The sequence below is a fragment of the Haliaeetus albicilla genome, chromosome 4 (genome assembly GCF_947461875.1).
Source record: "Haliaeetus albicilla chromosome 4, bHalAlb1.1, whole genome shotgun sequence".
Taxonomy (NCBI): domain Eukaryota; kingdom Metazoa; phylum Chordata; class Aves; order Accipitriformes; family Accipitridae; genus Haliaeetus; species Haliaeetus albicilla.
The window spans coordinates 42,350,246-42,378,000 of NC_091486.1; the positions used below are offsets into that span (position 1 = coordinate 42,350,246).

A 27,755-nucleotide genomic window follows, 5' to 3' on the forward strand; every position below is an offset into this window, starting at 1 on the left:
ATTAAAGGTTGATGACACCCCCCTCTCGTAAGCAGAGACCCACAGTCTCATCTGTGGTCCGTGTAATGGCCGGTAATACATGAATGCCTTCTCTTTGAGTAGTTGTTCTTGTTTTCAGTCAAGAAACATCTAACAGCCATATTTAACACAAGTGTAGGAAATGAAGACATACTTGAAACTTCACTCTCTATCTGGGTGCTTTCACGTAGCAAATACTCAACTAACCTTAATCCAGTATTTTTTCCCAAGGTTGGTAATATGATTTTAGTTTATTTGCAACAAATCTTTTGGCTATGATCAGTACTAAATGCATTTCTATTTTGTTGGTTTGGTTTTGTTTTTAATTATAAAGTTTAATGTAACATCCTACACTTTAAGTAAAGTGCTTGCTGTCAGGTAAAGTGAAGCTGTTTCCAGAACCTTGGTTAGATACCACATTGCACTTAAGTGCAATACCAGGACTGCACTTAAGATGAATTAGTATGTCAGAAGACTATCAAGCCAAAGACTACTTAAAAAGTGGCTCTTGACTTTTTGAGTAGTTAAATCCCCATACAACTGCCTATTTGACAAAGAAACACTTATTTTCTTTTTTTCTAATGAAGTTTACTTACTAATTACCTGCTAAGCACAATTGTGCTGCAAGTTATTAGTGAGGGATAAGTTATGGAGCTAATTGCCTGGCAACAGAGACCAAATCAAATGTAAGCTTATTATTAAGGATTTTTGTTCTTTTCCCTATGTCCACTATTTTGAAACCAATCATCAAGTATTTAACCACAAAAGGGAATCATGGGAATGTATTTACTGTGTATCTCTATAGGAGATTTTAAGTATTTGACCCAAAAATGCTCAAAGCGGCTATCCTGCAAGGGTCTGCTGTCTCCCTGGATGAAGAGGAAGGCAAACCCTGATGAGAATCCATGCCAGTGCTCAGGATGCTCTTGGCAAAAGGGACACGGGTACCTTTGGTTCCTTGACACTGAAAGAAGAGAAGACGCAAAAAAGGATGCCAGCAATACAAAGGTATGACCGTGGATGGAAGCTGGTTAGTGCTAGTCTTAAACATTGACCTCCAGTTTGAGACTTGAGAAGGTTTCATACATTGGGTACTTAAAAAGAAGAAAAAACCACACACAAAACTCCCTCCTTTGCAGCAATGATGTGAAAATTGCCGTGTTGAGACAGGTCAGCTGCAGAGCCAGGCACTGGCAAGGAAGGGGCCTGGCTGTGGCAGCAAGGTCTGGCCACAGAGCACCAAAAATGCATCTCATTGATTTTCATTTGCTTGTGAAAATCCAGAAAATTCATAAATATCACAGAAAAATCCCAGAGAGCACACCAGACATAAAGGCTTGCTCACATCTAATACAGTTTCTCAAAAGGCGTCACTTTTTCCCTTCAGAAAATACGAGGCAAGAGGCACACGGACAGGCCTCATTCTCAGCTTTCACTTTAAAAAGAATTATGCCATTTTACTCACAGGGAGGAAAAAAAAAATATCCAGGAAAAAACAACTCTACAACCCTCTCCCATGCCTTTCACAAAGCTCGTTTCCAAATATTTGTGATGCCGAGACACGTGCCGAAAGGGCATACAAGGTGGGCATACGAGTGCCGTGTGTGACTCCAGCATCAACCACAATGCCCTGGACCTGTAAAATGGTCAAGAAACCCTACTCTGTCACAAAATTGCAGAATATATTTTTCAGCAGGATCCTGGTTAAAAAATATTAAGGTAGATCTGTACGCTTACTGGAGCTTACTCTAATTTCTAGGCTATAAATTGCACCAACAAAACCTGCTTGTGAGCTCTGAAAAATAGGACACTTACACACGTAGCGTCCGACTACTCGCATCGGAGAGCTGAAGAATTAACCTCCTATGGTAAATCCTCGTGATCCGCAGCCCTTTCCAGGTAATAACCTGCTGTCCTTGGGTCAAACGGCTCTGAAGCGAAGAGCCCGAAGCTTTCCCTCCCCCTCAACCAGAAAAGAAACGCAAGTCGCTCGTAAACGGGTGCCGAGCTGATATTGTTGGTGTATTAATGCCCTGTATTCCCGGTTTCGGAGACCACCCTTTGAAGATGGAAGTTATTTAACATTCTCCCGGTTTAAAATATGAGCAATCAAAAGGCGCTAGGCTTACACGCTGTGCTTTCCCATTTCCCACTACTTCTCTTGCCTGACAAGGTATTCTTCAAATTGAAAAGAGGGCTCCTGAAAGCCCGGCTTCGGAAAACTGTAAATGAGTTCAGGCTTCAGCCCGCTGAATGCAATTTCATACTCCTGACTGAATACAAATAATGCATTTTATTTTGTATCAATTACCACGCCTGAGAACAGACGACCACTGTCGGCACTATTAAATATAAAAAAAAAAAAAAAAAAAAAAAAGCAAGGAAAAAGGCACGCCAAATTAAAAAAGCAAGCGCCTCATTACTCCACATCTAAACCAGCTTTGACAGAGGCACTGGAACTCATAAGACGCGTTTCACTGGGTTGGGATGGGCTGTTTTGCAGCCATCCCGCGCGTTCAATGTCAGCCATTAGTTCTTCCCAATCGGGCATCAATGTTCAACGCACACCCAAAAAAATATATAATACTAGTAATAATAATAACAATCTGCAGCCTCTCCGAGCTTCAATACTTGAAGTATGAGTCAAAGAAGCAGTTTCACTTTTCACTCGGGAAGCTGACAAGCATGACTAGAGGGGGAATAAAATAACATTCAGTTCGCATAAATATCAAGCGGGCTGCTTGAGACTGATGGGCCAGGAATGTATTCTTAGCCATCATTCTGGCAGACAGGCCCAAGGACACTCATAACTTATTTTACAATCATTTAGTTTCAGCTCAAGTGGAAAACGTGACAACTTATCTCTGCTGACAAGATGCCATATCGAACCTTACAATTAACTCTCCCACGATTATCTGCCCAGCCCATCATTAGCTTTGCAGTTTTTCATGGACTGTACAGGCAGCTTTCCTTGATGATGGTCGTCATTTGCAGGGTGTATATCTATATTATACAACATTAAGGACAAAACTCTCCCCTTGCCACGTAGCTGGGGTTGCTCTGGGCAGCGCATCCTCGGTTCTGCAACTGCTGGGCCACGTTTCAAGTGATGTGCAGCAATACACTGCTGAAAAATGTTTTCTTCTCCAAAACAGAGCGTCACCATGCTCCAGCCTACGACTGCTGCTGCCTGCAGCCTACAGAAGCGAGCTAGAGATGTCCATGCCCTCTCCCAGCAAACAGCCAGCCTTCCTCCCTGCCCTCTCTCCCCAGTGTGATTATTAACTCCTCTCAGTTGCGAGAGCTGACACCAGCCACGTCCTTGCAGTTTACCTCTGCACGCTCATGACGCGATAAGGAGGATGCCATGAATTTCACATCCGTGTTCGGCGACTTTCCGTACCAACAAGAAAATGTGTTTCTCGTTGAAAGGTGAGTTTCTAGCTTTGCAGGGTCTTGAAATAATGGCAAGTTTATACCAAGGTATAGGAGAGCTTCTACACAAACCAGTATGACAAAATACAGGCGCTCATTCCAGAGAAAGTAGTAAAATAGTCAGTTCAGAGTATATTGAGGGTCAGTTTATACCTACACAAGTTATTTGAGGCCATTTTAAAATATGCAGTAGCTCACTCCCTGCCCAGGAACAACAAGTGACACTTGGTAACCAAACCCCTTAAGTTATCAAGAGATGGGATATTAAAAAACCCAACCACTCTGTTGTTAGCACAGTGATTTTTCTTTATAGGTGCATGACACATGGGATAAGACAAAGATTCTGCTTGTTCAAATCTGACCCTCATTTGCTAGAAATTACAAAACAACAACAAAAAAGCCAATGCAGCTTTTATTCCAGAAAGCAAGTCCCATGCCCGCCTCTCCCCTAGATGCATTTTGTAATCACAGTTGTAAGAGAAATTCTTTTCAATTATGACAAATTCTGGTAGAAGAAACAAGAGGCAGAAAGGAAGAAGTATGTTGTCTACAACTACAACCCAGAATTATGAGACGGAACATTAAATGAAAAACGAAACCAACCAATCCTTCTCAGAAGAGTCTCAAGGGCTGTGCTGTTGTACTGCGGTTTATTTGCCATTTCAAACACATTTGATATCCTCTCGCAATATTACGATGTTTGTAAAAGGTAATATTCCACACAAGTCCCACTTCTTATCTTTTTATTGTTTTATTGTTGGAAGCCGCGTGGACAACTCCATTTGTGTCCTCTAAGGATGTCGCGAGAGTCCTCCTAGATTTGAAAAGGGTTAGAAATCCAATTCAAACCCAGCCTGTGATGCCTCGGTGTCCCTAGCACAGTACAATGACTAACTTGCATCCCAAACGCCCAAACATCCGTACTGAGCACGTCCGATATTAAAACTGAAGTAATTTCTCCTTCACCACTTGCAGTGCCCGCACAGCAAAGCTGCAGAAGATACCAGCCCAGGAACCAAGGAGGTGAAGAAAATTAGGGACAATAAGCAGGCATGAGTGCCCCAGGCCAGGGTAAAAGGGCTAGTGGTGCGAAAAGCATGAGGAAAGGAGGCAACGTATAAGGTGCCGGAATAGCACAGCATAAAGGATGAGATACAAAAATCCGAGAGCGGAGCTTCATCTTTGGCCCACTGTTCCTATTCTCTCTCATACGCACACAACCCTCTCTCCTGTGTAACCATCTGCAGCGGAAACAAGAGTATTCTGACCTCTTCTATCTTCATGTCTTTTGATTTATTTCATATTTTTGTCAAATCACCTATTTACAAAAACTTGAAACAAACTCAACAGGTGACACTATTCTCCACAGAGCAAAGTCGAGCTTGATCCGGTTTACATTTTCCTTGCATCTTCTTGTTAAAATTTTCCAACAGGCTTTCAAAGTAAAATTAGACTTTTTTGTCAAGCCCAGCTCCCGAATGCAGCCTTATTCTCAAGTGGCTGGAGATTGATTAATTTGGGTTTTTGATTTGCCGAAGTGACAAGAAGTCAGACGTTACAAAAGCAGGACCGGTGAATGGGATCAATTAAAGAGCAGAAGCAGCAACACAATTAATAGCACCAGGTTCAAGGGGAAAAAGAAAGTGCTGATGACGAAAACAACAGCAACAGCTCTGACTGCAGCAGGAATCTTTGCCGCGACCCAAGGAAGGATGAATCCAAAGAGGGTGTTTCAGAACTTTTACTATGCCATTAGTGTTGAAATGAAATAAGGCAAAGATGTCGGTAGCTGGACTGAATAATAAAAAAAATAGCTGGACACTTTCATCTTCCACACATGTGTTTTAAATAGAGGCGAAAAAAGCAATCCTTTTATTTAAACAGGGGAAGCAATAGACTAAAACCATCTGTAGTTGTATTTCAGACCCATTTCCCCAAGCTGAGATTTTTCTGGCTGTGAAATCCAATGCTCTACAGCTTCCCTTTACAGCTATTACCATAAATGTTCTGTCAAGTTCTTTATATTCCTCCTCTGCCTCAGACCGAAGTTAAAGGGATGCTGCAATTGCACAATGACTGCAGAAGGCTGGAGTCAGGCACCGATGTACAGGACTGACATTAAAATCCTGTCAAAACTGCAGCTTGGCAGAAATCTGCAGATGATAATAAACACTCATGAGTGGGGGAGAAGGGGTGGCACGAGATTACAGCCTGCAGAAAAAAAAAAGGCAAATATTTTTAAAGTACACGGAGCTTATATCCTTGGTAGGAATTAGGCTCATCCGGTCATCGTTTAGCTGAATTCAGCTTGGACACTCAAGCTATCGAGGGCTTAAATTAACCTGCTGCACTGAATGAAATTAAAAGGAAGCTCTGAGCAGAACCGGGGGATGGAGATGAAAGAGCCTCAGGAGTATTCTCTTTCCACGGTGTCTACCATTTTTCCAGCCTTATGCCTAGAGCCTGTAAATCACAAAGCTATCCTGTCATGTACAGAAAGCCCCACTGAATGCCCAAGTTACTGGCTCCTTCCCTCTAATAGCAATTTCAATTAAATAAGAAAACCAAAGCTTCCTTCTTGACAAAAAAAGATCTCCCTGCTTTTGGAGGGTCTGGCTTTTGATACATGGTAGTACGCCTCAAGCGAAGCAGACCTGAAGGCATGTTTGGCATGACAGGATCGTTTCCACTCGGCAGCCTAATAAGCCACTTTGTGACAAGCGAGGGACATCATCCACAGACTTGCGAAAGAAAGTCAGTCTCATGACAGTAAAGCACAGATATCGGAAGGACTGGCTTCAATAATTTCAGAGATAGTAAGACCCTTGTTACAATATCCCTTATCTAAAGGAAAGACAAAGTTACCTCTAGCTCATTTCTTACTAACACGCAATATCTGGCTGTCTTAAAGGAAGCATGAAAGCAAAAATGCAATATAATGTTTAAAAAAAGCCCACAAAAGTACATTGCTCGCTACATTTTCCCTCCTAAGGAGCAACATGTTACAATGCTAGCAATACACCATCCTGCTCCCTAGAAATCAAAGTATTGCAAGCAAGAAAAGAAGCAACCGTATCCTGCTAACTCCCTTTCAAAGCCATCTTATGAAGTAAGCTCCTTGTATCACAGAAGGAATTTACCATCTGACACAAGGAGAGGAAACATCTACTCCTAAGCGACCCTCCTGTGTTGCCGATACGGTGACAAGCAAAATAAAGACTAACTGTATTTTAGAGGACGTGCAAGCCTTAGAACATGAACTGGGAACAAGATGCTAATCTCTCCTCTGCACATCTTGCCTAAAGCAGGTTTAGGTCAGGGGCAATGATGATATAAACTACTCCCTGAGTTAACAGAGTTTGCTAATTTATCTCATCCCCCATTACACAGGTGCATCTTTGCACTTGCCTACTTCGTACTGTAGGCTGAAAATGCCCTGTGGAAAGATCAAGCATGACAAGTTGTTTGAATATGTAAGGACAACAAACTAGAAAGAGATGCAAAGTCTCAGATATTGTAGGATGCCACCACATCCCAAGGCAAACTAACTTCATGGCTCCCGCTGAACAGATCTACAGTCTAGATAAATAAGGGATGTCTCTAATTCTTCTGGCATAACGTTCTCACTAGGCAGCATCAGATCTGTTGAGAAGATGTGATTCTTACATGGTGTCACCCTGAATTGCTACAAACTAGGTGTATGATGCTACAGGCATTGCTTCTCCAGCCATCAACTGTATACAAAACAGAAAGCTGAGGAATATTACAGAAGGCAGCCAGTTATGGGGATTCATTTCAGGTAACTAGTTCTTAGCCACCCCATGGAGGAGAAAGAAGATGGATGGTCCTTCTGAAGACAAATCATATGGCTGCAGAATGGTTTCAGGGCAGTATCTTCTGGTCTGATTCCAGGCCATGTGTTGGTTAGTCTATCCCCCACTTTTGAAGCCACGTAGATCATCAGACACCTCAAGAATAGTTACCAGCTGCGGCATGCTGGACCTAGCGAACCCATCAAGCCCATCCCAACTAATGTTGATTTGCAGAAAAATAAACACTAGGGGCACCGCTGAAAGAATAGATCTTGGATGAACGAGATACGCCATGATCAAGTACACACAACATTTTGTGGCAAATACTGTTTTATATCATTGGTCAAAATGATATGCATAGTAAACTCACCTTAATTAAACAGAGAGGGTCAGAGCTCCGCCCTGATCTAGCGATCAGCATTGTCTTCTAATTGCAAACAAAACTCATTTAACAATATTTTGCTTTGAAACAGAGCCTTGAGGTCTCAAGGCACTTGGAGAATAATGAACCTATGCCTTACTGAATAATTTCCTACTAAAATATTTACCTTGTATTTCAAGATAGGCAAAATAAGACAGAAAGGAAGAACTGACTCTCTTCAAAGAAATGCTCAGAGCCAGAAAGATGTCTCTTGTCTCTACTCTTGTACTTTAACCTTCAGTCTGTATAACCTGTGGATAACTTCAAGCATCAAACCCACTCACTGGTAATTGAGAAGAAGACAGGAAACTCTCCACTGTCAGTCCACAAGACTTCAGTGACAAGCCCTAATACCAGTGTTTTGGAAAAAATCAAGAGACTTTCACTATTAACATTTTCCAATTAAACCTGAATAACTGCTGTATAGCAAACAGGCAGTTAATTGCATCATGCTAGGTAGGAAAGGGCTAAGGCTTTCCTGGTAACGTATGCCACAAGCACCAGCGTCAGAAAGGAAAAGAAATAATGGAAGCAAGACCAAGGATACTCTTCATCAAAGGCAAAATGACCCATTTTCCTATTACAGAAACCTGTAGCTGAAAAGTAAAGCTCTTAACATAAAGCTATGTCTTTGCTACCTTTTGTAGGTGTCAGGTGACATAACTGTCATTGACAAACTTTTTTTTACTTTTAGATTTAATCAAGCACTCTTTCTAGCTCTTACCAGCTTTTCTGAGGTTTTAGACAAGCAAAGTCAGGGCCCTTCTTTTGCCCTCACAAAATCCATGCATCAGAAGAGCCACTCGCCTAGAGCAACTTGTAAACTGGATACTCCTCATCGACCTGGACTGTGGGTGGTGCACATGATCGCTGAATTAAGGAATGATATCAACTGTAACAAATGAAGGGCCCAGAGACTTGAAAGGAGATGCTCTTCCACCTGCAGGAAGGCCAGGTCTCTGTGCTTCAGCTGTCCCCCAACAATCAGCAGGTTGTGAAAGAGTTGCGTATCGGATTTAACAGAGGCTTCTTTCACTCCTTGAACTGTATATGCTGTGAAGAAGCTTTGAAGTGTTGGATTCCATAGGTAACATATACACAACGTCCCTGTACCCCACACTCTGTGATCTGGACTGGAAAGAAACCGAGCCTGCAAACAGACATGCTTGATGAGACTACCGCTCTCATGTTAATTGGAACAGAAACTTCATTAAACCAGGGAAGAAATAAAAGCATCGTCTGTGTTTCTTGCACACATTTTGTCCAGATCCTGGCAAAACAAAGCAGTGTGCTTCTGGACATACATTAAACAAGAAATCTAATTATTACAAGCATCTATTTGAAATTCCAAAGTATGGACATAAAAAGAAGAAATTAACTCAGGACTTACTCCAATGATAGCTATGCATGAGCTTTCTCAACTATGTGTTTAAAACATTACTAAACTTTATCTAAATTTAGAATCTATATTATTGTTATATAAATTTAGATTATTAAAATTTGGATTAAAAGATTAAGAAAAAGAAAAGTGTACTTATCTGGGAGGCTTACTCATTTCCCTCCTTAAGTCTTACTTATAAGGTCCTTAAATATTGAATGCATTGGGCTTATGAAATTTTTAAGCCACAGTATTTGAATCAGAAGATTTTATAAAGTGTCACAGTTTGCTCTTGCAGTATTATGTCTTTCCTGTGTGTTTAGTTGAGAATGTGTCTCAATTTATATTATTCTCTGTAAACACAATCTTATTTTTCAAAGTTCATAAACTCCTGTAGAATATTGCGTGAACCCATCTCGTGTACTTCTTTCCTCGCAATTATAATTTATCAAGATACATCACTCCTGAATGCATACAGGCATCCTCACATCAAATACAGCTCTTCAGCTTTTAATAGCTAGTGCCAGAAGATCCGTCCTTCTGCTGCTGCTGGATGCAGTCAATGTGTTGATGTCTCGGCCACTATTTAAGCAGTCTAAGACCACAGGTCACATTTACTTCTGAGATACGGGGAAAAAAAAAATCACAGCTGATCCTCTCTCTCAAACTATCTGGTGACTGACTTGCCAAGAAACATCACAGCAAAGCTCATTCCAAACTGCAAACATTTAGGATTAAAGCAAACTTGAACTACAAACATTAAAAAAAAAAATCTTTGAAAGATTAAAATATCTTTTTATACAAATGAGATTACAGGATGACCTCCCCGATGAAGAATTCACTTTGTACAGTGGCGCAATCATCTTCAATATTAACCCTTCCATTTTGACAGATACTCATATAGAAACAGAGAACAGAATATATTTTACAGACTTCTAAGCACTGTATCTGTCAAATGTCAAGCATCTGAGCTACAGAGAACCAGCTTGCAGCTGAAGTTAGACCAGGAGACAGCTATGGAGATAGAGAGAAAGATAGAGAGAGAGAGAGACAGATATTTTAAAACACAACCTGAAGTTAAAAGTGCCCCCTGTTTCTAGTGATATCAGTGCTGGGTATCCACTCCCCTTACTTGCGAAGTACTGACTTTCAGCGGTGGTTAAATACCACAAGCAGTGTACTGCAACACACTGACCCTGTGCCTGAAAGGTCAGGAATGGAGAGCGTCTCCTAGACACGAGTTTCAAGACCTGATAAAGAGAACATTCACTATTCTCAGTATCCTGTCAGGCTAAAGTTTAAGCTCCATAATAAAGTGCTTCGGTTTGAGTTTGTTTTTTTTTTAAATTTTCTCATGAGTGCAGACAAACGGAGAAGGTGTGACAGCCAAACCCAGCTACAGGCAGAAAAAGCACTGATTTATTGAACACTGCTAGACAATCAAGTCAGGTTAATCAACATCAGTAACAAGAAAAAAATCTTTTTTTCCTTATTGTAAGGAACATGCCATACGCTTTCCTATTTCAGTTTAAATTTTAAGCAAAACTAAAAGCAAAATATGCATTTAAGCCTCCATAAGTAAACATCAGGAAAAACCAAAGCTTTACAGTTCCACTCAAAAAGTTAATTTAGTCACATAAACAATTTACTGACAGACATTTGGCACTTTAGGCTGTGAACAAGATTAAGATGAGCACGAGGTTGCCAATGTCAAATTATCTGAAGATGGAAACTCACATTTCTTGCCATTTTGGAACCAAGTGCAGAATTTAATTGCTGAATGCAGTAACTCTTTATATTTTAAGCAGGGGGAGGGGGACAGCAGAAAGAAGAGCATGTTAAACAAGAAAAACAGATGGGTTTCTGGAGAACTGCAGAACTGTAAAAATCCATATAATATAGCTCAGGATTTAAACAGCAGGACTAGGTAAATACCGAAGTACTTAGCTGAAACTCAGCAAAGTTGTGCAGAAATGCCCACGTACCAAATCATCTCCTTAAACCAACATCGCGACCCAGCTCAGTTTAAGTCTCAAAGGCTTACTGGTGCCATCTCCCCCCTCCACCACGGACACAAACTGAAGAACCGCTTTCATATCTTTCATTCTTTTAACTCATCATGAAGTAATGTGTTCTCTGCCGGATGCGAAGTCCGGTGGGACCATATGGCAATGGCTCATCTACACTTTGGTGTTCATTGAACTGCAACCCACAGCCTGGATGACCTGGTGGGAAGCATACTGAAAGCAGTAAGCAAGCCAACAGCGTTTGAACCCATACTGCACAGAGGTAGCAGATTGCAGAGGTTTTGCCCCTTGATTATTTTTTTTCAGCTTGGCATGTTGGGCAGAATTTCAGGAACACGTCCCAGCGCTCTTCATTTGTATGACAGGACAGGTTTTACCCATCATTTTGGCAACAAACACACACCCAGAGAACACAAGGTAAGTGCCTGCATTTTGTGAACCTGGTAGGAACTTCCCTAATCAATCTTAAAGTTTCCCATTCAATTGAGATTTTTATGGTCTACAATATGGAATGGGTAAGCATTGGGTCCTACCGCTTCTGGATGCTAACACATTCCTAAAAAACCACAGGCAGAAAGCATCATTTAGTTTAATGCTCTGAAACCCTTTCCAGAGAACTTATCCTTATGCCAACACCATTTTGGAGACAAATGGGATGCCCACACCTCAGAAACACCACCTTTGCTCTCTCCATCTGCCTTCAAGCTCAGGTAGGGTGCAGACAACATGATGCTTTCCTGACTAATGCTCAAGCTGTCAGACAGTGATCGGATTTCTTTGCTGACCTACTCTTTCTAGCTGAGCACTGAAATGATATGGCTTCCTTCTGCTTTAAGAAGTTCTAGAAACCAGTGTGAAACACCACCACTTCTAGTGTCTTATTTAAGTATCAGGCAGCCTTTGGTATCCTCCTCTTCAGCATACTGCAGTGGAAAAATGATGAATGACACAACTATGAGAATAATATAGCAGAACATCTAGCTGCAAATATCTTTTTTTCCATGAGAGCATCAAGATCTTTACCTCATATACTTTATGGTGAGGATCTAGAAGGAGATACAGAATGCTCACAGACAATGAAATTTGCACAAGTGAAAACTGCTGAAATTATAGTCTAAATGAGATGGTGCTGGCAGACTGCTTGCAATTTGTCAAATTTCATTAATTATGAAAACATGATAAGGATATTCCTGTACTCTTTCTTAAGAAAGAGGCGCAGCAACTCATAATTTGCTTTGAAACCAAGGATGAAGTTCGAGACCAATTTATTATTCTAAGGAACTTATTTGTCACCCCACACACAACCATTGCTCTGCCCTGCATGCCTTACATTATTTTTGGGAACCACAGGTTGTAAAAGTGCATCTCCCCCTGTGTAAATTAAAATCAGTCTGAAATTTGAAGTCCTGCAGGATAGTTCTTGCCATGCATTATTAGCCACAAGGAAGGTACTACAGCAATTCTGAGAAAGTATCAGTTTCTTGACTGAGTAAAGGCATAGACACTATGCTGGTGGGAGTCCAGCTACCTAGGACGTTGTTGCATAGAATTTCTTAATAGTTCTGGTTGACTGGGCTACTTCAGTTAAAAGCTTGTCAAAGACGTCAACTAAATTTTAATAGTGGAAGGTTTTGAGTATGCAACCTCACGCTGAAAGGGGATCATTTTCCAGGAATTGCTAGAAAGTAGTACTTTATAACCCAAGTTTCCTCAAGGTATGCTAGGCTTTTTAGAAAGCAAAGGCAATAATAAGTTGTTGTTAGCAGAGTTTACCCTGCTGAACTGACAAAGTTTCCCTCTGGAACTATTTGCCAGAAGCAATCTGTCTGTTGATCACAAAAGGGTATAAAAAGTACATCAGTGTTCCCTTTTCCTTCCTTTTCTTAAAGACAATGTAAACTACTTGCACATACACTGTCTTACACATGGCAAATTTTACAGTATTAAATATTTGCAACTGCAGAAAATCCCAGAGTAGCTCTAGAGCAGCTAGAAAAAAAGAGGAGAAAATTACCTTATATTTGTTTTTGAGTAATGATTTCCTTCTTCAAAAAGGAGGAAAAAGCTCTTCCAACCTAAACCATCTATACACACTTACCACAAACCTTTCTGAAATTCTGTAAATCTATTTGAAATTATGTAATTTATCCTAGTCAAGAACTTGCCTCTTGAATTCCAACAACTCTAAATGATGTTTTCTGGTTCACTTTTGAAAGGAAAGTGTTATGACTGTCAGAGGCAAGTTGAACCATTTTCTTTTTCAACGTATAGCAGAAGACTTCATTGTTTAATCATTCCAAGTGCTTACGACAAGAAAAGTAAGGCAAGTTGTAAGGTCTGCATTAATATAAACATTCTGATGACCTCTCATACCCCATGGCACTGTGAGAACTCAATTTTACATTAATAAACCCTAACACCAAACTGTTAGAAACTCAAAAGACACCAGGTATTACAACTTACATAAATTATAGCTGAGATCAAATGGCCCATACAAGCAATTGTATAGTGATAAAGCCTAAGTGGATGATATTTAAACAGATATTTGATTTACAGCAGAATTTTATATCATGCTAGAACTCAAATGACAATTTACAAGTCCAGAGGAAAGAAATCCCTGTCCCATGCAAACTACTGTTTGCAGCTCTGTTTCAGAACAGCTAAATATTGTAACTTTAAGGAAGAAATTCCTCCCTCTAATAGTCTCAGGACACAGACTTAGAAGCCAAATTATAAAACCTGACATTTAAAAAGAATGAATAAACTACTACTTCATCCCCAGGTAGGAAATAACATCCTCAGTCTTCTGTGAGTTAAGTCTCATGAATCTAATCTTTGTAATATAGCTGGCTGTGGTTTCTTCCATCAAAAGAAAGCTCTGATGTGAAGTTTAAGGATCTGTCTCTCAAGTTCTTTAGCAATGTACAGATAGTGAAGACTGTAGAACAGACAGCACCATCTCTTATTAGTAGCAGCAACACCACTAGTTAATATTAATCTGTGTTCCATCAGAAAAAACTGTGTTTCATACTCAAGTTTGAGATGCCTCACAACAGTACTCCTGGCCAGCTTTTCCTTGATTCCTCAAAATGGTCCTGCTTTTCCTAGCTAAGAAAACTTGCAGAAGAAAAAGAAGGTTTGAAATAAAATGAGCCAAATTTGCAGAGGAGGAATCACGCAGATATGCACTCTTGAGCCAAACTTCCAACACCTGCACAGGTTACGAATGGCTCCCCTGAGACCAGACAACCCTCTTATTCCCCAGCAGCAAACAACTATAGATAATTCTGGGTGAAAAAAAAATGATCCATCAAGGAAAAGATTTATCAAAGAAAAAAAATCACAGGCTTCCAATGCGATCCAGGAAAACCTCTCAGCCAATAGTTGCAGCAGCAGTAATTGTTCTAATTCTATCAATAAAGCTAAGCTGCTCCTTCATCGACTGCAAACACCAATTTCTTTCATGGAGGATTACAAGTTGATGTTCATGGTCTCGCTACCGCCATTAGGGTGATAAACAGTTTAAACTACATCAGGATCTGACATGTAGATCAATTCTGGGTCCATAAAGAATCTACACAAGAGGTTCCCGGACAGGGATTTACTGCCCCCAGTTTTTATTCTCTCTTGCTGCTAAAATTACTTCTGTCAAGTACTTACAAGAGTAAGAAAAAAAATGTAAAAAGAATTAATTTTTCAAGTGCTGCTGGAACAGTCTTTTTAAATTTCTGGGTTTTTAAGGCAAATATGTGACTGCATTCAAAATTATGCTGAACAGCAGGTGGTATTTAGCTAAATAGTGAGCCAGTCACACGATCCGCTCACTATCAAGCAGACAGCAATTTGAAACACTGAACTAAGCTGTCTAGATTTTCTCCGAGGGCAGTCACAGGCTTCATGTTACCAGTGCCAAATTATATTAGACATTTAATTTTAAACCTCAGGTACTTAAATGTAAAACCTTACAACAGTAATAGTCATAAAGCAGTGGGGCATTCCATTTCAGAGAATGGATTTTTCTATTTTTCCCCTTTAATTTAACCAGCACCTCCTGTTTTGTGGCTCTGCCCACTACAAAGTAATTTATCTAATTAGGAGATGTTCACAGCTGCTTGAAAGACAGAAGCCCCAGGAAACCAAAGGTCTGGTTCGGAAGACTTTGAAAAGTTCTCCGGAGCCACACAAAGTATTAATTTAATGTGAAAAAAAGGTGCAGAGAAAAATTGAATCCCAATATGTTATTTTGTCTACAATAAAACCATGTGACAATAAGCAGGCATATTCTCTAGTACATTGGCATTTGAATTCCAAAAGATGCTTAGCTTCTCGCTATACCTGCTGCTTTCACAGTATTATCTTTTTATGACTAAAATTCAAAAATCTTTTAATGGAGAAAAAACCCCCTGAAATTAAAAAGGGTTTTTCATGCGTCAACTTGCCAACATAAAGGACATATCTATGAGCTTACCAAAAGATGATACACTGATAGCAGTGAATTATTCTTGAGGTTTTGTAGCAGTTTTATCACAATACTTCTGTTTCTGCTGACCCTTAGTTGCCTAAAACTCCAATTTTTCCCACATATTTATAAAAACCCCAACCTTTTTTTTTTTTGAATTAGAACCTCTGCAAGAAATTATTCAATTCAAGCTTATTCAGAAGCACCCACCAGTCATCTGCATTTTTTGAATAAATATTTCATAGATAATGCTAGCTGTCATCTCTTTTGATCCAGAAGTAATCACATATGAACATCAAGTCAGAAAAAGGTACTGCACATACTTGGGAGTAGAGAGCTTGTGTAGGAGAAAAGGTTCCCTTCACCAGGAATTTAAAACTAGCTGAAGTGCAGCCTCAGCAACAAAAGACAAGTCCAGCAAATATCTCGAAAATAGAAACAGCATTACAAAGTAAAGGGGAAGGGAAAAGGTAGGAATTTAGGTTATATTTCTACTTTTGAACATATTAATTATGTGCCACTTTTAGGAACTCATTGAATTCTGCATTTTGAAGATTTTCCTCTACTGCAGCCTCCATTGTCACATCTGGCACTAAGGAGCACGGGGACGGCATCTGCTCACCTGTTGGTAGGTATGGCAAGGTGTAAAGGACCAGAGACTACATCTTGACTTTCACTTGCCTCCCTTCTAGGGTAAACATACAATATTCTCCAACTTTTTTTTGAAAAGCTACAGTATAAAAGAAGGGTGCAAAAAGCCACAACTTTGGTATAACCTTTTAAAAGGAAAGTAGAATTGGGGTGGATTAAAATGATGAAGCAGCTTGGGAAAAGGAGAGAGAAATATACAGCCTTAACCGTGAAACCGGTTCAGTCTAAAGGAATCCATGTAGGGCACTGCTGATTGCCATAAAAGACTAACCAGTTTCCAAAGGAAGGGGTGAGTTGGGTGGACACAGAAGAGAACAGCACTGAAACATTTTATCATGCTGCTTAGCAGGATCTCTGGCTGTCACCAAGGCTGAAATAAAGGGTGCTTGCTTTAGAAAATTCTTGGCCAAAGTCCGTATCATTTTGATGCAAATATCACGCTCCTGAAGATGTTTTCCACAAGTTTAGAGCTCCAGAAATGTATGTGCTTCAGCAGCTATGAACTTGAGAGCTAATGCCACTCAGAGCCCTCAGTGAGTATGATTTTAAACCCTCTGTTCTCATAAGGTGGCACTGAAAAGCTGTCCAAAGCTGCTTAAAAACCCAGAGCTAGCATCAGGGCTATACTCAGATTCAAACCTTACACAGAGATATATATATATACACACACACACACATATATACATATACAGGCATGTGAAATAGTTTTCATACTCCTATAACTCTCACTATTTAGGGATAGCCATCAGAAACAGCTTTTTCTCCCCCTTCTCCTGTCCTGTTTACAATTTACCCCCCCACTATCTATATTCTCAAGTTCTTCTCAGTTCTTTCTTCTTTCACACACTCACCTCCTTTCCCCCTCCGTTTCATGAACCTTCCATGGCTTCTCTAACTGCCTATGAAACCCCATGCTCCTGGACATGTGTGCTTCACCAGTATGAACCATCTCTGCAGCACACCACAACAGAAACACCCGAGTCCCAGCCCACCTGCCACAGCTGCTCCAAGGATGCTCTCGTTTGCGTAGTCAGCTATAGGTGAAGAGCATTTTATCTCTGTCCTTCTCCGGCACTCCGCTGAGGCCTGATGCACCATTTTGTTACCAAATATCACGCATACTCTTTAAGAACAACAATCCCTGTCTCACTGTTACAATCTAATCATTGCAAAACACCATCTGGAATAGTGTTTGCTCCTTTTAATACTGTTAAACGCTCCACAGAGAAAACACTACTACTATGCCAGTAGTGTGCATACATTAAAGCAAGAGCACAGCTGAGAAAGGACACGCCAATGAAAAGATCTGGAGGATAATTTACTGCTAATACCTACCACACAGAGTAAGAAAATAAGAATATCAAGTGAACAACCTACATTACGTACCTGAAATTAAAATTAAGCAGTATTATAATTACATTCGCTCTTCCTGCTGAAAAAGTATTGCATTGATCTGTTCTCTTTTACCTAATTTTTCCTTTTTCTCTCAGATGCTAGAAGTTTGGCTTCCAACAGAGCATCTGGGTGAACATCAGGTTGTGGCTTTTTTTTTTTTTCTCTGTTTCAAAAAGCAAACCACCAAATTCCCCCTTCACCCCAAAGCAGATAAACCCCCCCAGCTCCAGGTTTCTTACCACTGCTAATGCCAGAGTTTGCAATGACTGTTGCCTCACTCCACTGATCTGCACTGGAGACCGAATAAGAGCGCTGATGCATACCATCCGGACGACTGTTGAAGGAGACTAGACTGATCCCACTTGCCATCTGAGACACAGATGTGCTAGTAGTCACGTTCCCTAGACATAAATGGAAAACAAATTGTGTCAATAGAGAAGACAAAATTGATTTGCATGAAGGTGGATGGGTGCATCTTAACAGAGCAGAAGAGATTACTTAACCAACACAGAAAACCAACACAGCCATCCCTGAAACTGAAGACAACGGTCCTGCGACCAGCTTGGGGCACAGCAGATTTCAGCAGCTCACTCAAATCCAGCTAGGAACTTCTGACAAAAGAGCCTAAATTCTTAAGATTTCACCTCCTTCTGTTCATTCATTTTCTGGAAAACACAATCCTCCACAAATTTGCTACCAGTCGCGTTTTGTAGAGGTTCTCCACTTGTCACAGGTACAGCACAAAAGACAGACTGCACAGAAAATAACATTTATTCCTGAAAACCACTGTTCACACAAGCAACCGAGATAAGACAACTAAGTCAACTCAAAGAGTTTAAAACAATCTCCTTCTAAATAATATTGCACATAAGTATGTCCCCCAAGTCAAGCCAAGAACACAGTGATGGGGAACAAATAACTACTAGCATTGCGAGACCAAGCAAAAACAACTTATTTGGATTTTTAATCCTAAAACAATAGCATGACACAAAGCACACAACAGAGGCTTGTTCCACTGACTGCAAATACCATTCTCATGTCTCGTCCCACTGCAATGTGCCCATCGCAACTCTAACTGAAGGCCTACTACACAAAAGGTGAGATACAAAGAATAGCCTTAGCCAATAAACACTAGAAACATTTTTAGTATTTTCATGATCAGTGAGGTCTAAGACAATAAAATGCTGGGAGGTGTGCATGAGGGGGAGCAACAGGGACAGGTTTCTCGCCATAAAACAGAAGTGTGATCTGGTTGAATAAATTTTAGAGTCAAAACAATTAAAACATTTCCAGAAACTCAGATTTCTGATGGTATTACAACTTGATATGGGCCAAAGTCTGCTCTACAGTTTTTGTTTCTGAGCACGTTTTACTCCATTCCTAGCACAGGACTTGCATATTATAAAGATACAGAGATTTTACAATGCTACTTTTCATTCCTTGTGGCAGGCTCTTGAAAGGTACCCCATAGGTCTTCTATGGATTTAAGAATACTCTTTACAAACACATATAAGGGGAAAGAAACAGACACAATTTTATAAAACACCCTAACACTTTGCATTTCCATTGCACCTTCTACTGATGAGTTCAGAAAAATTAATGAATTAATTTTCAATGCTCCTGTGAGGTTGTTAATTATCTGCTATCATTTCCCCCATTTTTCAGAGGTTAAATGACCCAGGGCCACAAAGGAAGATTGTGGCAGACTGGAAAATAAAACCCAGATCTCCTGACTCCCAGTTCTATCATTATGTCTTTTCCCAGAGCAGCCTTTGGGAAGACAGCAGCGCTTAGTGAACTACTTTGTGTTTATTAGGGTTGGCATAATTGTCCCTTTCTCTCCTCTTTCCCAAGACTAAATCTCATCTTTAGTCCTTAACACAGATCCATCACTACAGTATCTGTCCACCTGAGTCTTGAACATACTTACTCAGTCTCAAGAACTTCTGCATGGCAATCTCTACTTTGTAGACATGAAATACATACAGAAAAACTAATTTGCTCAATTGTGCAAAGTCTAAGGTGGATTTTGGAACCATATTGAGACCTCCCAAGGCACTGCTTTAGCTACTGGCGCATAATTCCTCTCTAATCACCTTCCTTGGGCAATCCTTTTGTCCAGAATAATTCCATAATCAGACCATCATCTGCCAAACTGTTGAAAAAATTCATGCCTCCAACAACTGGTCCTCTTCAGGACATTGTGCACTTGACCCCACCAACTGAGAGCAATTTGTTAATGCCAGTATTTTAGCACCTTCTAAAGACATCTTCCAAAGAAATGTTCAGCAAAGAAATCAGGCCTACAGAAATAAAGGTATGAAGCAGAGGATCAAACTATAGCTCAGCATCTTAAAGTCACAATAGAAAATGGAAACGCTAGCTGATGCTGCATTTATTTTGAAGTCTCCTAAAAGAAACACCTCCTTCCAAATGAACTTCTGAGATGCCGTTGATGCTCACTTTGAAATAACCTTTTCCTCCAGTTTTCACAATCCAGAAAAACTGTGAACATTAATAAATTATTTTGATGATACACCAAATTAAAGGGAGTGGCTGACATGAATGACAGAGCTTGAGACCAAATGGACTCTAGAAACTTGAGATTTAGGCCAACGCAAACACCATGTGGTTCACCAAGGTGAAGTCCTAAGCTCTGCTCCTGGGGCAGAACAACCTGTTGTAGCAGCAGAGGCTGGGGACCAATTAGTTGAGTAGCAGCACTGCTACGAAGGACTCAAGAGTCAACAATGGATGCCAGAATGTGTGTTAACACTGTACTCGACACAAATCACAAGCTGGGCACACCATGACAGACATCTGGAAACACTGTGCTTGGTTCTGGGTCCCTCACTTCAGAAGGATTGTTGGGAAATGGGAAAAGAGCCAACAAAGAACTGCCAAGACAGTCAAAAAGTCTTTGTTTTTGCTGTAGCACCTTTCTGGGCACCTTTAGATTATTACTGGCAAATGGCTTTGGAAACAACTTATTTTTTCCACAACCATCTACCCTGCCAGACTCAAGAGAAATGCCACAAAAGCACACTTTTAGCCATCTTTCACTCTGCACCTAGTAAAATAGGAAGCTACATGTGATGAATTCCTGCAAGAACATCTTCATAACAAAGATCATGAAGGAGAAAACTGGTATGTGAAAGCTGAGATGGAGCATTTCCTAGGTATCATGGGAAAATGGAAACAATTACTGGACATCTTTGCCTGGATGACACATCCCCATTACTCTGTGCTGGGTGGCTGAGTTGCAGAGAGCGGCAATATTTGTATGTTGATGTCTTCTGCCTAGTTCACAGATTTCTGAACAGAAATGTCCAGTCACTTTCTAACCATGATGCAAAAACAAAACCTTAAAAAAATAGTATCAAGACTTCTACATCATCATGTCAGCCACAAAAGCTTTGCTTTCACCTTAATACCATCTTACGAAACTCCACACCCCACATTATGACATTAACCTGTTGAGGAAGTGACTTATTCTGCAAACCAGGATTTTTCTTTCACTTGACATTTCTGAAAGGTATGGCCTGCTAGGAAGAAATAGGTGCCATGTCCCATCATGTAATACTTTACTGATCAATGATGCAACCCAACTCAGCTCCGCCTTTTCTATTGCCGTAGTCTGATAACCCTGTTACCTGCAACCCTTGCGATAACATTTATTCAAGGTTAAATTCCACTTTGTTCACATGCTGTAAGGTCTTCATGATATATCAGACCATGCAAGACAGAATCCATGGGTAGATATCAGAAGGGCTAGACTAGAGAAAACAGTCTGCCCTTTCCTCTCCCCATCCTGAATGCATTCAGCTCTAGCACAAACTTGTTACAACCTTATTTAAAAATCATTATTTCCCAATCCATTGTTAATTTTTCCACTTCTCAGTCTAATTGCAGCATGCCCAGGACAAGTATTCCACCACCCCAGTAGGCACTAATGCCATCACACCAAAACAAGGACTACTGGAAGTCAACTGCTGTTCTTGCACACTTTGTATGATGCACAAAGCTTCTACAAAACAATCCTACGGCTTTTCCCGTCTATAACAGGCAAACCCCAATCCAGACCTCCACAGAGCAATTGTCCTTTATTTTTGCTCAAGGATAAAGCCTTAACAGCAGAAATCATCTCAGTCTTTTAGCAGATAAGTGAGAGACAGTTAAAAAGAGGAGGCCAGCATTACTCACTGAAAAGTAAACCCTGTATATTGGGTTAGGCACATGAAAAGCCTTTATGTCAAGATCCCACAAGCAATGCCTTGATGCATTCTGCATCTGTTGTCTCTGCCATCTGTACGTGTATACACACACATATGTATATCTATCTATACGTAGACAGATAGATACATATCTCAATATTAACATGAAATCCATAGCCAGCTACCTGGCCCACTCTGGAGTTGTAAAAGAGTGCCTCTTCAAATACATCATATATGCATCAGCTGGTTGCTTAAGTTGATTAGCAGGGGGCAGTTAAATTACTATGCTAATCCATGTATTCTCAGCACTGTTTCCTTGATATGGATATGTGTATATGCTTACTGGGAAGCCTTGATTAGTTCAAGCTTCAATGTGTCAAAGGCTCCAGATTCTTTCCAAAGAATAATTTTAGCTGTACTCACATCCCTAAAGTGTGGGAGCTGATTTGAAAAGGTACTTACCTCTACCATATGCTATTTTTCTTTAAACAATTTGCATTTCAAAGTGAGTATGGCATTTATATTTGAATGAATATCAGTATGTTGCCAGAACTGGTCTCAAATGAGCAAAAAAAGATGCTGGTCTCCTATTGAACAAAAATGTTTTCATCTACCAAAGGAGCATCAAAGGAAGAGTTCCTCTTTCTAGCTTGACAGCTTTATTAAAACTATCTTTTCAGATATTATAAAATACCCCATTATGATCACGCTTACAAAACGTTCAAACAATTAAGCTCTACAAAAACCATCCAAATTAAGATTCAAGATAATTTCTAGGTTTGGTCAACGCTCAGCAGAAGCGCCTCTGAGAAAAGTGAGCGTGCTCACACAAAGTCCAATTTATATATCCATCTATTCAGTGTAAATAGCCGCCAACAGCAAAGATGAGGTAATGACAAGAGACTCAGCATAAGAGGAATTAAGCAGAGGAGTGCATGCCTGTGTGTACGTATGTACATATTAAGAGGCTGATGGAAACACACACACTGGGGGCAGAACGTGTCCTCATTTCCTATGCACAGAGGGACTCACTTCGGCTTGTCATACACAGTTCTTTCAGATTTACGAAACAACAGACCATAAATGCAACATCAGATTACAATACTTAGAAACATTATGAAAATAACAAAAATTTATACAAACACAGAACCATACAAGATGTTAAGTGCGCACCTAGTCAGTAAAACCCAAAAGATAAAGACACTGTGTATTAAAAAAATTTCAATAAAATATACAATAAATAAGGTTTAACATAAATGTTATCTTAAATATATGCAGTAACCTGCCCAACTGAAAAATAAACTGTTCAGGGTTTTTGTCGTGTTGCTCTTGTAATGGCACAGTAGGGTAGACAGCATTTTAGCAATTCCTCTTTTGCTGTATTTTAACTTAACAAAAATAATATAGTGAATCATCACTGGGCAGCACAGGTTATTTTAACAGACACATCACTTTAAACTAAGCCTTCATCAACGATGCCACCCACTAATTACAAATGCAGAATGAATTACAAATGCAAATTCACAACTATACCCTAAGAAGTGAGATACAAGTGACTTAAATACATGGAGGTGGTCTCCATTTCCTGCTGCAGAGACATTTGTGATCTCTCCCAAACAAATCACTTAGTTACAAGAAGTTACATTCAGGAGTGCAACTAATATACTCTTGAATTTATGAGATAAGCAGGCATTCCATGAGTCGTGAAGCAGAACTATATTTTTCCATGAAGTGGCTGCGTCTGAGACCTGCAGAGAGCGGCTGCACAGAAGCACAGAAAGACTGAATCAGATGAACTACAGCCTACTGCTATGCTTTCACCATGGCCATGTTCTATTTGTGTTAGGCTCTTCATGTTCATGACGAGTTTCTCTTCCAAAAAAAGAAATAAACCTCTTAAGGCCAGAGGGCTGCGCTCACCAGCTGTTAGAACTAATGAAAAATACATTAGAGTTGTGGGTCAGGAAATCCTGACTCTTGATATCAGAGGGTTAATTGTTTCAAATCATGTTGGGTCAATTTATGTTGCAGGAATACTGCCTATTCTTGAAATGCCCTCTAATTCAGTAAAAGGCACTGTCAAGTAGATTAGATTGGCTGTTGGGGTCGCCAGTTCAAAACCCATACCCAACACTGCTCCCTGAAGTTTCTTCAGGAATTAGGGTGCAAGAGGAAAGTGAGAGAGGCCACTTTGCTAGTTGCAAAAAGATGAAAAGCATTCCCTTCCCCTTTCCTCAATTCTGCATTATGTTCAGGAATTAATTCCCAGAGTTGTGCAGAAATGTTTCCAGCGGACAAACCTTTCCTAAGAAGCGGCTGACCATCCAAGCTGTGCCACTTTCTACTTTGCCTATAAATGTGAATGTTGGGACAACTCCTGCTTTAGCTGAGGAAAATTTGGGAATGGCTCTTCTGGTTTCCATCAGTTTGCTGCCTCAGATCCCAGCATCCATCTTTTACGGATGAATCCTCCTTCCCTTGCCAAGGCTGGAGATCATGCCCTGCACTGAGATCTGGGAAAACTGCTACTTACAGCTCCTTGACTTTCCAATTGAGCAGAGTAAGTCCGCCTGGGGAAGGAAGGTGTTGCCCAGGTGTCAGAGCACAGTCTGGCCATGTTCTCAGGAAGATCAGCTGTGGGACCAGGGCTGGAGGGCTCCAACTTCCATAACCAGGTTCCTGAGTGGGGTTATTGATGGGGGAAAATCCACTGAAGTATTGCTATGGATTCTGTTTTGATCTGACGGCACTGTGCAAACAGCACATCATTTCTGCCTTGGGCTTATCAGGGACCTAAAATAACTTGAGGTTACCCATACATGGAACGAGAGAGAGAAACGACAGTATCTTTCCAAAACACCAGTATTGAAACTCTCCTTCAATACACTGACAATCATTTTTCAATACTATAGCAGACAACTTGCTTATGCGTTTTACTTATTTTTAAGATTTTTTTCAGAAGCATTTATTTACTGAACAAATTTCCTAAGGATAAGCAGCTATTAATAGAGGAAGACCTTCCATCTCGCAGCCTGGCAGGGCAGTCTCTGCAAACCGGGCTTGATTAGTAGTGTACAAACCGAGAAGGGTCAATACTAATGAACAAACAAGGCAATGCCAAGAAATATCCTGGCAGTGAAGGACACGGTGCTGGGAGTATAACGAGAAAAGCTATTATTCTCAGAGCATGCCAAACCAACACAGCAAGTGTGGAGGAAAATTAAGTCATCAGAGGAGACATCTCTTCTAAAAGAAAGTTAAACTCAAGATCTTCACCAAGGGCTTCTGCTTAAGATCCCAGAATATTTATTCTGCTGGGATCAAAGTGTGATTTTCTTTCCCAGCAGGCATATTACTGTTTTTTCAGTAGTTTTAACAAATAACAGACTAAATAAGGTATGCTTCGCTTTCTGGGCAAGTCCTGATGGAGGTTACCTGCTTGTTAAGGGACTGCATCTTTAAGACCCAGAGGTGAGCATTTTACACCGGCAAATGCTCTACTTTGTATTGCTGTCATTTGGTTAGCGATTGTGAATTTAACTTTGCAAAAATAACAGTGCAAAATAAAATAATTCCAAGGTATTACGCATGTAAAGCGAAGCATGTGTAGGGGGCTGAGGCAAAAGATGTAAAATGCTTCCTAATCCCTTTGACTGTCTGTGGAAGTTATTAATAATGAAACTGGAGAGGGGGTGGGAGGTGGGGGTCTTACCTGCGTGTTGGATCTACATCGAAAACTGGTGAGATTAGCCGAACTAACTTTGGGAGCTTTCCATAAGCCTACAAACCTCTTCAAACCCTGTGAGTTGCAACCAGAGCCTCTTCGGGATGGGGAGGGATGACTGCTGGTATTCAAATATCCTTCAGACTTAAGAAAATGGAACAAAGAAACTTTATTTTCGAAAAAGAGACAATAGATACGAATGCGATATGACTTTTTTTTTTTTATAGCTATTGCCACTGTAACAGCAGCTAAGTGAATGCATGTCTGCAGTGTGAGCAGTTTTGATAAACAGCCTCTGCGGGCCACACAACGGGGATAATGTATCCTTAAGTACTGCCAATGAGCTGCCATTCTGCACAGCCAATTACTTCTGTGCGTCTGTCACTCAAAGGAAAAATGACTGAGCCCATTAGATCAAACCTTTGTCACTGTTCCTAATGCACTCTTAGGCCTCATTAATCTGAGGGAGCAGCAACACAGCCGCCGGTGCCTCATTGCCTCCCCCACAACAGGCCCACGTGAATCTTCTCATCTCTCCCCCAAGTGCACCACGTTAATCAAGCTCTCCTTATTACCCCGGTCCCTGTCACGGCGGAGAGCGCTCTCTCTCTTAAATGCTCTCATTATGGTCCATCTTTAGAGCCGGCTGAGTGGAAAAAAAAAAAAAAAAAAAAGAAAAAAAAAAAGAGCCAGAGAGAAAGAGAAGAGGAAAAAGCAAGTCCGATCACATTAATATTCATGACAATAATTAGTATTCTAGGTCACTGAATATTCATGCTATTAGTTTGGTTTTTTATGGGTTTGCTGGATGTCCTGATTGCTGGAGTGTGGAGGAAAACAGCATGGTTGGGACTTTAGATGTCAACGGCAGTTCAATACTCAAAACACATTTGTGAATTTTTTTCCCCTTTTGGTAAATCAGCTTCAACCCTCCTGATGGCTTTAATATTTTAAAATCACTGGGGGAAAAAGAATGAGCAATTCTGCAAAGGTCTTAACAGCCAACCGGTTAGTATTACGACGTGTAACCATCAAAAATTGGTGAGATTGCATTGGGTGGACAAGACAGATCTGTGATTTTATTCAGGATACGGCGCAACAGAGGCATGAAAATCAACCAGAGTGAAACAGGCACAGGCTGAGCAGCACTGACTGCATCTTGTCCGGCATCTACAGTCATCCACCTGAAGCTTCATGACACATTTCTTAGGCTTTATCTACCTACTCATCATTAGAGATGGGCACCATTTGGCCACCTCAGGAAAGAATCCTAAGACAGTTTGTCACTTCCTCCTTTCTCTAAAGCAAAAATCTAAGCAAATGCTTTTATCAAATAATTATTTCATTGACGCTAATACTTGCCCTGCTCCTTTTTTCCCCACTGTTAAGGAATATAGGGTACTAACAGTGATAGTTTATTTCTCTCTAGTTCTGGAAAGAACAAATCCTAGTCCAACTGAACTGGAAGAGATGACCTTGAGGGATCCCCCTCTAGTGGGATGAAAGGGAAATCTCTGATGCACTTAAAATTGGGCTTTTTTTCCTTTGAAATGAGCAAACTGACAACTTCTCCTTTCATTTGCTACAGCCGTATATCACTGAACTAACAGCAAACCCAACCAAATGGAAAATTGACTTGGGTGATTAATGACAAAAGTGAATCACAAACTTGTATTTGTGATCTGTGGCAAAACCATAAAACTCACGCTCAAGTTGAAGCGCAGAAAACGTTTCACGTTAAGGCAAGTCATTTCACATACCACATTAGACTACAAAATTAGTAGCAAATAACTACCAACTACCAACCTCTGGCCTCATGGGAACTCCACCAGATAAAATCTGGCACTGTCAAGTCACACACTGCTCCAGTACACAACCTCAGTCACCTACAAGTAAGGAGTTCAGAGCAGATTCAAGAATTTAGGACTCAGTTCTGCATTTATTTGTGAAGGCACCCAAGATCTATAGGCTTTGGAGCAACTGCCTATGCTCTTGGCTTGATACACATTTTTACTCATCGTCAGCCTGATTGTAACATCCAAATCCTCACAGTAACCTCCAATTAAAAAAAGATTATCACATTATCTACAAAAATACTGACGAATTCAGCATACTTCAGATGGAGACTTGAATTCACAACGCACCACAACAGAGGAGTGATCCTACCCAGAGTTTTCCATCATGCTTCCCCTCCTGCATATGGCACACCACACTTCAGAGG

General features: G+C 40.5%; 1 protein-coding gene across 11 annotated transcripts in view; it reads right to left on the bottom strand.

The window, feature by feature from the left end:
- AGAP1 (ArfGAP with GTPase domain, ankyrin repeat and PH domain 1) overlaps nucleotides 1–27,755 on the bottom strand; it is a 395,948-nt gene that overhangs the window by 99,379 nt on the left and 268,814 nt on the right. For 8 of the 11 annotated variants that reach the window (XM_069782145.1, XM_069782144.1, XM_069782146.1 and 5 more), the window contains one exon: nucleotides 17,836–17,997. The exons of the other annotated variants lie outside the window; for them this stretch is intronic. In XM_069782145.1, the coding sequence (XP_069638246.1) occupies nucleotides 17,836–17,997 (162 nt within the window). The remainder of the gene's footprint in view (nucleotides 1–17,835; nucleotides 17,998–27,755) is intronic. 11 annotated transcript variants of the gene reach the window in all.